Below are 13,863 nucleotides of genomic sequence, written 5' to 3' on the forward strand. Positions count from 1 at the left end.
ATCTGCACATTCTGAAATCTCTACTTTCCAGTAATCAGATAAATCAACTTCCAGACTGAAGTATCATTTCCAATGACTACATATTAAGGTGCTCAATGAAAAAAATATTGTATAGGTTGTATACATACCATATACAAATACTGTACTACAATTCTAGTTCAGCTACCATCAACTTCAGTGTAAATAAAGGAAAGAGGAACTGTGGAAGTAGCTCGAAAAAGACAGACATTTCAATTCAAATTTTACGCTCTCTTCCAGGACAGTTAGCATTGCTCTTGTATGCTCTTTTGCTTAGCAGAGTCAAAGCTAGACTCACAAATTAGGTAGCATTTATTCTAAATTTTCAAAGTAAAGGAGCAGTTAATGATTTGAATACCTACAGCTGAAGTTAAATTAAGCTGTACAGGGACTCTTTTGGAGCCATCATTCTAAACGAGGAAAATATCCGTGCCCTTCCAATGCCAAATACCTTTTATTTCTTCACAACAGTTTTTATCACTTTCAATGACACCATAATGGATTTTAGCAAACAGCAGAATCTATAGAGATATTTAATTCATTCTGAGAACTCATCACCTCAGAAAAGAGATAAGATTTTACAGATTTATTCCTCTCCTTTATTTCAATTATCATGTTCATGTTTGAGACAAATCCTAATGCAAACTTCTGGCCAGAAGTCTGTTGCCAGGTAAGATAGCAAATCTATATCAAATCACAAAGATCTTGCAATATGACTGCAGAGTATAATTTCCACTCTGTAGTAAAAGCTTCACTTCCCCATTTTCCTATTGGAATTCACTGATGGCAAAACTTGATTATGTACACATGGCAGGAAGTTAAAATATTATGTCCTTTAAGAAGTTCTATGTCCAAATGTCCAAAGCTAAGTTCAAATCCAAACACTAAAAAAACAAACGGTGGAGTTGGAAAAAAGGAAGATTGCTTACACTAATGAGATCTTCCCCCGTTAACTCTCTCAGGGTCTTTCAATATCAGAAACTAAAAGGCTCTGCTGTAAGCAGTCAACTATACCAATATGACAAAAAACACCATCAGCCTGCAGTTGTGATCCTTTCATGGTTGTCAAATTAAAGCATGCAACAACAGTGAGCACCCTCCCCATTCTTTTCAGCCACCAGTTCATGCAAATTACAGAAGACCAGTAGTCTTTGCTTAGCAACAAGATTGCACGTTCACCACTGATCAAATAATTGATAAAGTAGTGAGTATAAACAAATCAAATCATGAGAAGAGATGCTCTCCTCCCCTGACTCATCCACACAATTTAAAATCTCTGAAATAGAAAGAATAATTCATTCATCTAGCAGGCTCACCAGAAACAGAAAAGAGGCCATCTATAATACTGCTTTCCAGACCACATCTCTGACACTGAAACCCAGGCACACAACAATAACTTCATGCAAGGAGAAGAATTGCTAAATATACAAAAATTTATGTATTTTTACTGAGTCATGAAACTTTCCCATTTGCATATGTCTAAGACTTATTCTATTGTTTTCTAGAGTTAGGGTTAGTACACATGAGCTGTCTTGACTGCTGTGGGACACAAAGAGCACTGGAGAAGGGTGTTGAACTGCCAGCCCCCGAGCACCTCCACCTCCCAGGGTATCACAGAGCTCATTCAGGTAACTGCAGAAAAAGTTTAATTACTTACAGCAGGATGTCCAGCACAGTAGGTGTAGCTAGCATGAGACTGGTAGTGCAAGCTCGCTCTTGGAAAGGTGTATGTATTCCAAGCAGGTTGGCTGCTATTCCACTGGGAGCTAAAGCCAGGGCTCATGGTCACTCTTGATTTACTGTTTTGGTACGTTCTCACTGTGGAGCTGGACTATCAAAAAAGAAAGAAATGCAACGTAAAAATAGCTTTTAGGGTAGAATACAATTAATGCAGCTACATATCATGACTGTGCATATATATAATGACACACGATCTGGAACAAATTTTAGTGTTTCCTGTAAGGAACTGGAAAAAGAAAAAATGGATTCCTTCAAAGATATCAGTGAAAGACCTATGTCACTGTAATGCCCAAAAGGAAGACTGATGACTGTTAAGACTTCATGCTGGGATATAAATCAAATGGATAATCAATAAGTGATAGAAGTAAGGGGATGTTCTGAAAATGTGTAGAAGATACAATACCAAGATTAATGGTAGAAACCTCCATATTTTTTTATTATACTGACATTTATTGAACTCCTGTTCAATATGTCCATGTTATGGTAAATGGCAGTTTGGGGCCAATGTTTAGATGTATTTCTTGAAGTCTTGAAATCCCACCTAGTGGCTAGGTAAGGCCAAGCCATCACAAAGCTACATTGCAAATACGTAACCTTCTAAGCAGACTATGAAATTTCATGATGTGTTTTAATTACTTAAAACACAGAAAAAAAATCCAAAATCTTAAATTGTTTTTTAAAAATTAATTTAATAACTTCATTTGCAAGCAACCCAGACTACAGATGTGTAATTCACATGCATTCTTTCTGTCTTTCTCTCATTTTACTTTAACTGGAGCTTTTTGCTTCTAGTCCGTTTTATAAAAAAATATTCCTAATAAACACTTGCACTGTTACAGGTGTTTTATTAGGGCAGCAAAAAGCATCAATTTTTAAAAAGAGTAGAAGGTGCATAGAAGTGGATGCATTTTTAACAGGTATTTAGGCTGGTCTTCAAAGACATGCAAATGTACTTTTTCTCCATATTCTGCTCTGCATTTGGGTTTTGCTTGCTATCTTTTTATTGGCAAAGGTGTTCTAAATTTCCTATGCAAATTTACCCCAACTAATTGTAATTATTATAAAACTAAACCTGTTCATTTTTAAACATTAAATTTACAGTGACCTTGTTAATACAGTGAAAGGTTGAGAAATATGAACACAAATAATATTTCTTTGAAATGCTCATAAATGTCCTTGTTCGTAAATTGATGCTATCAATTTCAAAAGCTATACTCAAGAATGACACTTCATTTATTTTTACCCTCCTTTCAAAGACAACTTTTACACACCATATATGTAGCATTAACCAAATATCAATATGGGCCACCACCTAACAAGGTGTTTCACACAGTCCAAGACCATCCTTACCCTGAAGGGCTTACAAGATAAATGAGAAGGTCAGGGAAAGTATGAAAGAGCAGAGTCTGGTGCAGAAGCACAGAAAACAGCTTCATAAACATGATTTTCAGTTTTGTTTCAATGCTTCAGTTCAGTTTCTTTGGGAGAGAATTAGAGAAATGGAAGGAAAAGAGGACAGAGAGAAGACATACAAAAAGGTTTCAAAGACACATTCTAGCTATAAAAATATATACCCTGTATAATCTTTCTGATTTTAATACTGTATTTAGATGAGCTGGTTGCAGAAACTCCAGGCCATGCTGGCATGTGCTAAACGTGCTCTCTTTACTTCATTTAATTTTCAATAGTTTAAGTACACAAAGTTTGCCTCAGTTATCAATTGCTGTATAAACTTTAAGTTCAAGAAAAGGCCAAACGACTTCCTGCATGTGTTTATTTCCTGCGCTGCCGTTTAGGAAGCCTGAAAAGAGCAGTTTCCGCTCACCAGCTCTCAATATCTCCACAGATTTGCCTCCTGCCCCCACCCCTAAGAGAAGGATTCCTGCGGTGTGATTTCTAAAGATTTAACTTATGACTAGCTGAACACAAAGCGTATGAATGAACACTAAAACCCACACTAAACTCTCATTAGTCTCTGTGTGTGACAAGTGGTTACTTTGTTCTTACAAAAGGCTTTAGGAAAAAAAATCTGCCCCTACAGTTAAAGGGGCTTATTTGAAATAAATCTTTTTATATGAATTTAAATCATGACAAATCAAAGGAAAGAGGCTACAGCTACAGCTAGGAAAAAAAAAAAAGAAAAAAAAAACACAACAGAGGAGTATTAATTTTTTCTCTTTCTTTTTTTTCCCTTCCCCTTTTCCCCTCTTTCCCTAAGGAGCAGAAACTGCATTTTCTTTCCTTTGACGCATCACTTATCTTTCAGATCACTCCTCAAAGACAAATCTCTCTTTCTGGGCCCTGGTAGACTTTATTCTACACACGAGATGAAGGCCAGGTTTTGTTTCGGCCAGATCAAATAGGTTTTTAGCCATAATGTACTCCTCCGTATAAATTTCTCCCCTTTATAAACATCAGGTATTCAAGTGTGGCTGCTTATTAACTCCTCTTGAGAAGTGCATCCCCCATCGAATATTCTGTGAACATTGCGCTGCTCTATCCCAACAATAGCTTTGCTCCTTCCTATTATTACTGATCAGTTTGTATTGTACAGACCAGTGGAAAATATCTGTGGCTGATAGGATGTAAAGATGCATTGTCACCTGTGATAATTGTTAACTGATTATTTTCCCTATGGCAGAGAACTCCACTACAGAGAACTAACGAGAGACACGTTATTGGCACTACACAGACATGCACAATACCTGTTCCTGTATTACAGAACAGGAGCAAAAATGACCCTGTTTTTTAAACAGCCTGTCTTAGTTGCTGAACAGCCTTTTGTCTGTTGACTGAGTTTGTTTCTTGCTTGTGTGCTACACAAAATGCCTTCCCGGATCTGCCACCGTGCTGGAGGCATGGTTGAGCTCCAGCACTAATTCCAGGCACAGAGAAGAGCCCTTCTGCCTCCTTTCTATTCCTCCATCTGGGTTCTACCTCATGCAGGGTGCATTAGGAACTGTGAGCCATTCAGACCACCAAGGATGTGCCGGGTGTCCTGCCCGTGCAGGTCACTCAGGGTGCAGAGGCAGGAAGCGAGATGCCACTCCCCCTCAGGGTAGCTGGGAGCCATGAGGGGAAGGTCCCTGAGAGGAGAATCCTCTGCTCTGAAAGGCTTTGGTGGGAGGCTACCATGTCTGACCCACTCAAAGCTGCTCTCTTTCTGTTGGATCACGTCCAGAAAAAAAAAAAAAAACAAACCACAAAGCAAAACAAAACAAAAGTCACTACACGAAGACATTCCCAGGATAATTGGCCTTGAAATCTTGAAGGTATCCAGATTGTCAGCCAGAGAAGAGAGATATCTTCATCACCAGCCACTAAGCCCTGGGACAGCCTGGTCCCCTTGGGTTACTGGGGAGCTAGGATGTGAGATCAGGGACCCCAAAAGTTTACTTTTTGAATTCAAGGTACTCTCTGATCTACAAAACACTGCACATCTCTGCAACCTTCCCAACAGAGTGCAGAGGCAACTTTACTGTGGGAAAGACACTGGGCTGACTGGAAGAGGTGTGAGGGAAAAATGGCATCCTGGGGGCAGGTGCCCAGGTGCTGGCAGTGCAGAGCAGCCTCTGTGAGGTGTGAGGCCAGGGCTGCACCAGTGCCAAACACAACTGGTTCCAGCTGGCTCCCAGTGACCCACCTCAGGACATGGCTGAGCCCTGAAGCAGGGATGGTCGCACCTCTGGGAAAAAGTATTTTAGAAAGGGCAAAACGCTGCCTAGGAGTGAGGAAAAAAGTGAGAAATATGCCTGTGAGCACCCAGGGGAGAGAAGGAGGAGGCTGAGGAGGATCCCCTTGAGCCTCTGGAAAGCCCATCTGGGGCATATGTGGGACAGGATCTATGAGAAATCCCGTGCTGGAGAACGTGGAGATGTCCTGAAGGCCCACACCTACATTAGAGCAGAGGATGAGCATGAGGAGCAGGAGAGAACAGCTGCTATTCCCCATACCCCCTGTGCCAGCAGGAGTGAGAAGCAGGCTCAGGCTCAGGAACAGAGTGACACTGAGCATGGGAAAAAGGCAGGAGGGAGAAGGGGAGGGTATTGTCTTAATTTTCCCTTCCTTCTCACTAACCAAACTTATTTTAACTGGCAATAAATTAATTTTCCCACATTGAGTCCGGTTTTGCCTGTGAAGGTAACTGCTAAAAGATCTCCCTGTCTTTATGCTGACCCGCCAGCTTTTTCACCTTATTTTCCACCTCTGTTTTGTTGAGGAGCAGGAGTGAAAGAGCCTCTGGGTGGGTGTCTGGCAGCCAGCAAAGGCCAACGGACAGGTCTTGTGGCACACAAGCTTTTACTCAGGATTTAGAAGTGTATCTGTTTCTCCTCAGCTATTCCAAACAAATTTCATCAAGAAAAGGTATCACCTCTCCCCATAATCCTGTCTTATTTTTATCTCTTAGTATGTCAGTGGCAGCTTCCACTTCTGGAACAACCTGGTCAACATTTATCAGAAGACTTCTGCAGAAAGTTATCAGATCACAAAAAAACCAAAAAACCCAATACAACAACAACAAAAAAAACCCCAACAAACAAACAAACCAAAAAGCAAAACCAAAAAACCCCCAAACAAATCCACAAAAACTGTTGCCCTCCTTGCTATGTTTTGCCAGAAACAAAAAATATTACAAAGCAAGGGGAGAATTTTCTTTTCCTTTAATAAGTCAGTCCAGTGCCTTTATACCCTAAAGGTCTGATGCAATCTAAAAGTGAGATCAATAAAATTTAAATGTCTAAGTATATTTTAAAGTATAACCCTTTTTTTCCCCTGCCTTAATTTCTCTGGTTTATAAGTACGGATAATCTTACTTTAAAACTTCAAAACTAATCTTTTCCTCATGTTTGTAAAAGTTTTGAACATTTTTGGACATAAGCATGAGTGAAGTACAAAGTGTTATTATTATTACTATATCTTGAGCTTACCTGCTTTCAGTTCTTAGTACTTGTAATAGCTGATGTGTGAAGTCTAACAGTGGAAAAAATAGAACATAGTATTTATGGAACAATTTTTATCATTTGAGTTCCATGCAAATTTTAAATGGTGGCAATATTTTTGACTGGTGCAACATTTCCAACTTTTAAAGATTTTATAATAGGTGTAAGAACTAGCAGCCACTCCTTTCTATTTGTATGCGAATAAAGCACACCCTTTGTCTAGGATGTTAGACAACATTCATAGTTCTGACATAGCCTTAGTCTTCACGTCATCACACCTGTGCCCTCCACTCTTTTGCATTACAGTGTCACCATGCAGTGAACTAACAGGAAAAATACGTGTTAATTTCTGAAATTCTACTTCACATCAAACGCAAGATTTACTACCTCTATTAGACACCTTTCTGTCAACTATTCCAAGATGCTATGATTATTATTGGCTTTGGCACTCCAAAAGAAGAGAGAGCCTCAAATATAATCCTCTACATTACCTCTTGACTAACATTGACTTAAAAAAAAAAAAAGGCAAGTGAGATTAAAGAGGTGTAAATAACATCTGAATTCAGCCTCCCACTACCTCATCTTTTAAAAGCGACTTCACAGAGCTATGATGTCATTTTCTTAGCCCACACAATTTGAGTTGTTTCCAGACCCCTGGATTTTGATTATAGAATGATTGTGTCTTCAGCTGCATCTTCTGTGTTTTTTTCCTGAAAGGAATTGTGATTGAATGGTGTCCACCCTCTTCCCGCTATCTCTTCAAGGGATTTGACATCCCTTATTTTGGATGCTAAAATGATTACAGAAGATGGGAAAATCCAAAGAGAGAAACTGCCATTCTGGAGATACTGCTTGCAGGAACTCTATATGCCTGTATTTGGATCAGATTATGATGCAAAGCATAGTCCTATGTTCTTAAAAGTTTGGATGCTTTACAAATTACTACCGTTCCCATAGAAATTGAAGGTTTCCTATAACCTGTAAAAGTAAGAAATGAAAATAGCTGGCCTGGAACAGTATTGCATGAGCTAAAATGCTGCATTTGTTTTCATGCTCAGAGAATATATGAAACTGGCAAACAAAATCTGAAGTTAGTTCATCACAAAATCCACCTGAGAGACCCTAAAGATTGTGTTATTTAGGAATTGAAGAGTGAGGGTGTTTTTTTTTGGGGGGGTTGTTATGAAAACTAAACATGGAAGATATTGCAGATTTTAAATTTTTTTTTAACAGCAGGAAAGAAGAATTTTGTGCTGCTACTTTCCCCAACATAATCATTCACTATAGCATGCAAATCTTTTACAGTCTAAAACCAGATTGTATCTGTTTCAGTAAGAACTGAGCTTCTAATATTTGGCCACTGCCGATTTCAAGTTTATCAAGTTTGTGTCATAACCTTCACAAAAAAACTTCAGAGACATGACCAAATTTAAGAGAAACATTGTTTTTCCAGACATGGGATTGAAACTCAATATGCTTTACCTGGAAAAACAGGATCAGCTGAAAGAAATAGCATTCCACTGAAACCACAGAGAAATGATGAGGTTGTATTTCATATCTCAGCATACATATAACGTTATAGCTTATCCAGTGGATCCAAGAGCACTGAGAGCTAGTTCACATCACGCCAAAACTCAGGGTGTGCAGCCCATCTGCCCCCTCTCAGTAGGTGAGAGAGGAATTCTCTCCATGGGATAGCCTTGCTTGGCACACAAGCTCCCTGCCAATGAGGTGAAGAGGACCTAGGCCTGCACATCTGGAATACTTAGAGCTGGGGCCCAGTAGAAATACTAAGTTGAGAGACTTTTTAGGATAGGACTCAAATAACTCTTAAGGAATGCATTTTAGAAAAAGAGTTTGCCATTCATTGTTATTTTTCCCCAGAGTTATGCCTTGAAAACAAAATATATATGGGTATCACACTTTTCTGGTTAGAATTGCTGTCATTTCCAGTGACTCAACGCTGTAATTCATGTTGTACTTTTAACTGTTACTTGAATCCTAAGAGCATTTTTTTCCTAGGCAAAGTATGAAACATTGCTCTTGTAGTCACAAAAGAGGGAGCAGGGGTGCTGAAAAAAATGAAAGCCTTCACAGTTTGAGGAACACGCCACGAAGAGCCTGGTTTTCTGCCATCTTACAGTCCACATCAGCATCAAGGAGCAAAAAATAAGTAACAAAAGATAGGCCACTGGTAATCCAGATAAAAGACTTAAAGACTCTTGGCAACCTATGTAGCACACCTCTGTAATCCAAAATAGCTGTTACCTGATGGCTCTCTAGGCAAGAGATCGCTGAGTTTCAGTCATCTTCTGCTCACACACACTTCCCTGAAAACAGTACCAACACCAGTATCTCAGCAGGCAAACTCAGTTGAAAGGCCAAGTAAAAGTCTCAAGAAATGCTCCTGTACTTCAAACTGATTTCTCCAGAATAAGAAAGGGAATTTTGCATGAGTAAGAGACACTTGTATTGGTTTTGTTAGTCATGTTGTATCTAGCAATAGAGCATGGGGATACTCATGCTTCTGGACTGCTCATTTGTATGTCTTCCTTCCACAGAGAGTGAAAAGAGACTTTTCAAAGGATATTTTTTTATTTGTTTATATTTGTTACATTCTTTTTGAAAAGTAAACTGGGATTAAAATGTATGTTGTTAGATAGGATTCTTTTTGGTCTTGTTTAAACCTTTAATTTTAGGTCTGAACACAGTGACTATCTTGACCCCAAGCAAGGCCATGCCAAAGTTTCTTGTACTCAGAATATTATTTAGTCCATCTATTGTGATAAATTTAAGTCAGGACAACCTCAGAAGGACATTGAATATGACCTTGTAATGGTAGGTCATTAAGTAATTATTTTCTGAAAATAAAACACACTGGCATCTGTTAAATTTACTCCAACCTTTTTTACAACACCATGGTTACAATTTAAAGTAGTAAAGCATTATGTTAACCCAAGAAGAACATGACCTGAGTGTACCCAGTAAATTCTGGTAAGATAGCACTGGTTAAGACCCCACCACAGATGACCTGCATACTTCTTATTTCTAGAGAAGTCACCCAAATAAAATAAATCACTCAATGCAATACTTCTTTGCACATACCGCTCATCTGTACGGAGTGACTGGAGAAAAGGATGTTCTCCCATGAGTCACAGAGGCAAAGAACTTGAAGGGGAGAATTTGTTCTAGCTAAGAAAGTCTAATGGTGAACACTATTCTTAAGGAAAGTTGTTGATTACATACAAAGCATATCACATTAGGTATCGGATCTTAGCAGATCTCTAGAGTAGTACTTTTACGAGGTTTAAGAATCCCTCTCTCACATATGACAGTTGCCAGTCTTGAGGGACTTTTCTGCAAAGTACACAGCAGTATTCGGGACTTGCAGCATTTCCTTGTTAAAACAGAGGACACAAAGGGATAATGCAAAAATTGAAAAGAAAAAATTATCGTTATAAGTGCATTTCCCAGAATCCCTGTTTGCAGGTACAGAGGGCTCTTGTATTAATTTTGTGGTAATTATTTTCAATGCAGACCTATGTATCACTGACTGAAACACAAGTTCAGGAGCTTTACTGATTAATGACTGATTTTAGCATTTACCTGTGTGCTAAAGTGGAACTTTTCACAGACAGCTAACACTTTTTGTGAAACTCATTATTTCTTTACAGTTTGGGGAGAAAAATAATTATTTCATTAACAATTGAATCCTATCGCCTTTTACAGTACCCAAAGGCATGTTTCACTATGTTCTGAGGTATCTTTTTTTTCTGATGTATCTGTTTACTACATGTATATTGAATTACTCCCTGAACAATAAATCAACCAATGTCTTGGATACAAAATGATTTTCTTCACACTAGATCTGGAATATGCAACTTTTTTTAGACAATCCCAAGAGTAACAGCTGGCTGACGATTTAAGCAAGCCTGCAATATTAACCAGTGAGTGCAATCCAGACTCAGCTACCAGGGAAGAGGGATGCTTATGAACAACTGAAATATGTCTGTGGCACAGCATCACTGTTACAATTCTAGCAAATGATAAAAAGTCAAATTTCTTTCCTCAGCTGCAGTAGAGAAAGTGTTGATTCCAGCATCACATGCATATTACCAGCCTTCATGTCCACAAAATGCTTACTTTACTGAATCCAGTGCAGTTATGAAATGCATTTGGCCACTGGGAAGAATTCTATAAATCCTACAAAACTAACCAATGTACCACTCTCCAGCTAACTCCTGTGGATGGGCTTGCATGCTTTTGTAAATATCACTGTGGGATTAGGACATCTATCAAAGCTATGATTTCTTTCCCGCGACGTTATATCTATTGTATACCAGGAGTTCTGCAGGTGCATGATTTATCCATCCTGTCATTAGCTACAATACCCTGCAAACAGTTTTTATTTTCTGCTGGAGAAACAAATACTCCTCCCATAAATTGTTTTACTGCTGATTGGGGAACAGGCTCCTGCTCCCTTGACAATAAAACAGCTTGCTTTCTCTGACCATGGAGTTATAATTTCCAGCACAAAAGTCTGAAGCTCAACATCACTTCTTATGGAATTAAATAATATAGGGAAAATTATAGCTCATTTTTCAGTATCAGACCTGAACTCTTATTATCTCTTAAGTGCCAACACTTTTGATCACTTGAGGGACGTTACAGACAATATAGCCCCTAAAGATCCAACCAAGAAAACATAGAAGGATGAAGCAAGAGTCAGATAAATTGAACAGACAAAAAATTTTTTTAAATTAAAATAAAAACCCAATATGAATTTTTTTACTGGAATCAGGGGCTGTCAAATCTTTCAGTTGGGCTGAAAATGTTCAATGAACATTTTAAAAAACAAGGAAGCAAACTGAGCAAACTGGATAGCCAGAAAATTCAAAAATAAAAAGCAATTTCTTACTCAGTGAAATCATACTCAGGCCTTTCACTCAAATTAATTACTCATAGAACCACATATATTGTATATGACACACTTGAATGTGAAAAGGCTAATATCTTCTGGCTTTTCCAGTACTCAACTGATCCATTAGAAATGTAATAGTCAGTCAAACAATTCCATGACTTCAGTAGGACACATGAAAAATAAAAGAGAAAGCAGAATGAACTACAAAGAGAAGAAGAAAATAAGAAATAAGATCTTTTCAAGACCAGCTCTCAGGGTACTCAAAATCAATTTCAACTGCCTCAGATATCTGTCAAGTATCAAATACAGAACAGAGAAAAAAGCACACAGAGCTACAGAGTTGTCTAGAAAAGCTGCTTTTTTTTCCCTTAAGCTTTGGGCACTCATGTCGGAGAAGAGAGAGAGAGATGATAAACTTATTAGAAAGGATGAGCAAATTATAACTGGGAAGTTGACTATAAGCTATTTGAATTCAGTGCAGCAAGAACTGGTTTTCTAGGATATATCAATACAAGGTTACAGATTTCATTAAAACATAACTAAATCTCAATGAAAAATGACATTAGAATTCCCAACAGAAATACCTAAGAAATAGTATGCTAAGGCACCAGAGCTTATGAGATTTTGCTGTGATTTGCTTTTATTCCCCCAGAAAAAAAAGAAGGCAATGAAAGGCTATTAAAATCCAAATAATTCTGTAGATTATTGATAATCCTATAGTCTAAACGAGTGTGAAGGAGACACAGGCATCAACAAACAAAAATACTAGTCAGTTAATGAAACAGTGAATATCTTAACTGAAGCAATCAAGTAGCATGAGGTACACATGCTGAAGGTCTGATCACGCAAAGCTTCTCTGGCTTTGGTCAGCACAACATTTAAAATAATGGGACTACTCATGACCTTAAACTAAACCATGAGTATAAGCAAACAGCTTTGTAGAAACTACTTCTTGAGTTAAGCACAGCTCTCTTGTGTGTCATTGTCTACTGCACATAAAGCACTATTGTGTGGCCAGGTAAAAAAGAAAAAAATGCCTTTAGATAATACCCCAAAAATGTTTCTAAATATATAAAAACACTTGTATTTTCAAGCATCAATGTGAATGAAAACAAGCAACCTTCTCCTAATAGTACCTTTCCTTCAAGCTATAAATCACTCCTTTTATTCTTACCAGCTAAAGATCATGAGTTTATGGGCTGACTTGCCTTTTGGCTGAGCCACAAGTGTTTCAGATTGGCATTCTGTACTCTATGAATTGGTAAACAAACCAAAATAACAACAACAAAATGCAAAAATTTAGATTTTAGTAAGGTTTTACTAAATTTTACTAAATTTACTAGGTTTTACTGAAGCAATGAAAACTCACACAGGTCTGAAAGTAGCTTCAGTTTTCATGAAAACTGCTGATAAAAAAATAACCTGAACACACTACACATGGATGGGCTCAAGGTGGAAAGCAAGGATCTTTTGAATCCTGTTGGAGGATGCTCAAATAAGAGAAGTCATTGACCCCTGAGAGAGGTAATCCAGTTGAAGCTCCTCAGAGCCTGGCGTGTGGAGCTTTACTTCTTCACTTAGGAAACACTGACAACGAGGAGAGTAACTCAGCGCAGCCCAGCCTAAGGTATTTTTTTGCCCCAGTGCACAATGGGATGAAGAAGATTCATATCTTTCCTACCGAGCTTCAACATCATAAACTTGACAGGCAAATAGGTGGAAGGAAATCTCTGCTTTTGTGTTTCTCCCTGCTGTAACCAAAAGTTCCTTTCATATCCCCAAATGTTTCTTGAAATGTTAGAATCCAGATTTTAAAATATAAGTACAGCAGTCATGTCCAGGCTGCAACAGACATGAGGAACAGAGACTGAGAACAAGAGAGAAGATGACCAGAAACCACAGCAGAAGGCTCTGAGGATAAACAGATACTACTCTGTCTCACCTGTGTCTTCCGATTTGTGTTTTTGACCCTACATCTCAAAAAACTAAACATAAGAATGAATACAGATGGAGATTTCTGTCACATTGTTCCCAGTTAGTTTAAAATCTCTGCTTCTCAAGTCAAATCCTTTCTAGGGTTGAAGACTGTGTTGAGGATGGGTAGAATTCCTTACCATGCTGTAAGGACACTGGTTTAAAAATACTAGAGAATTAATAGCAAATTAAACTAATACAGTTACCATAGAAATTCCTTTAAAAGGCATATTTTGAATTTCATGTTTCTGTGTCAGCAGATAGTGTCTG

General features: G+C 38.2%; 1 protein-coding gene across 1 annotated transcript in view; it reads right to left on the reverse strand.

Moving 5' to 3' along the window:
- The window catches only part of LOC114001925 (protein alan shepard-like), a gene marked incomplete at its 3' end in the record, with an annotated part of 384,849 nt that overhangs the window by 168,070 nt on the left and 202,916 nt on the right, over positions 1 to 13,863 (reverse strand). Inside the window, exon 3 of the mRNA XM_027747507.2 lies at positions 1,676 to 1,849. Coding sequence (XP_027603308.2) covers positions 1,676 to 1,849 — 174 coding nt within the window. The remainder of the gene's footprint in view (positions 1 to 1,675; positions 1,850 to 13,863) is intronic.

Source organism: Pipra filicauda, unplaced genomic scaffold (genome assembly GCF_003945595.2).
Source record: "Pipra filicauda isolate LSUMZ 115617 unplaced genomic scaffold, ASM394559v2 scaffold250_size1122263_pilon, whole genome shotgun sequence".
In the NCBI taxonomy this organism is placed as follows: domain Eukaryota; kingdom Metazoa; phylum Chordata; class Aves; order Passeriformes; family Pipridae; genus Pipra; species Pipra filicauda.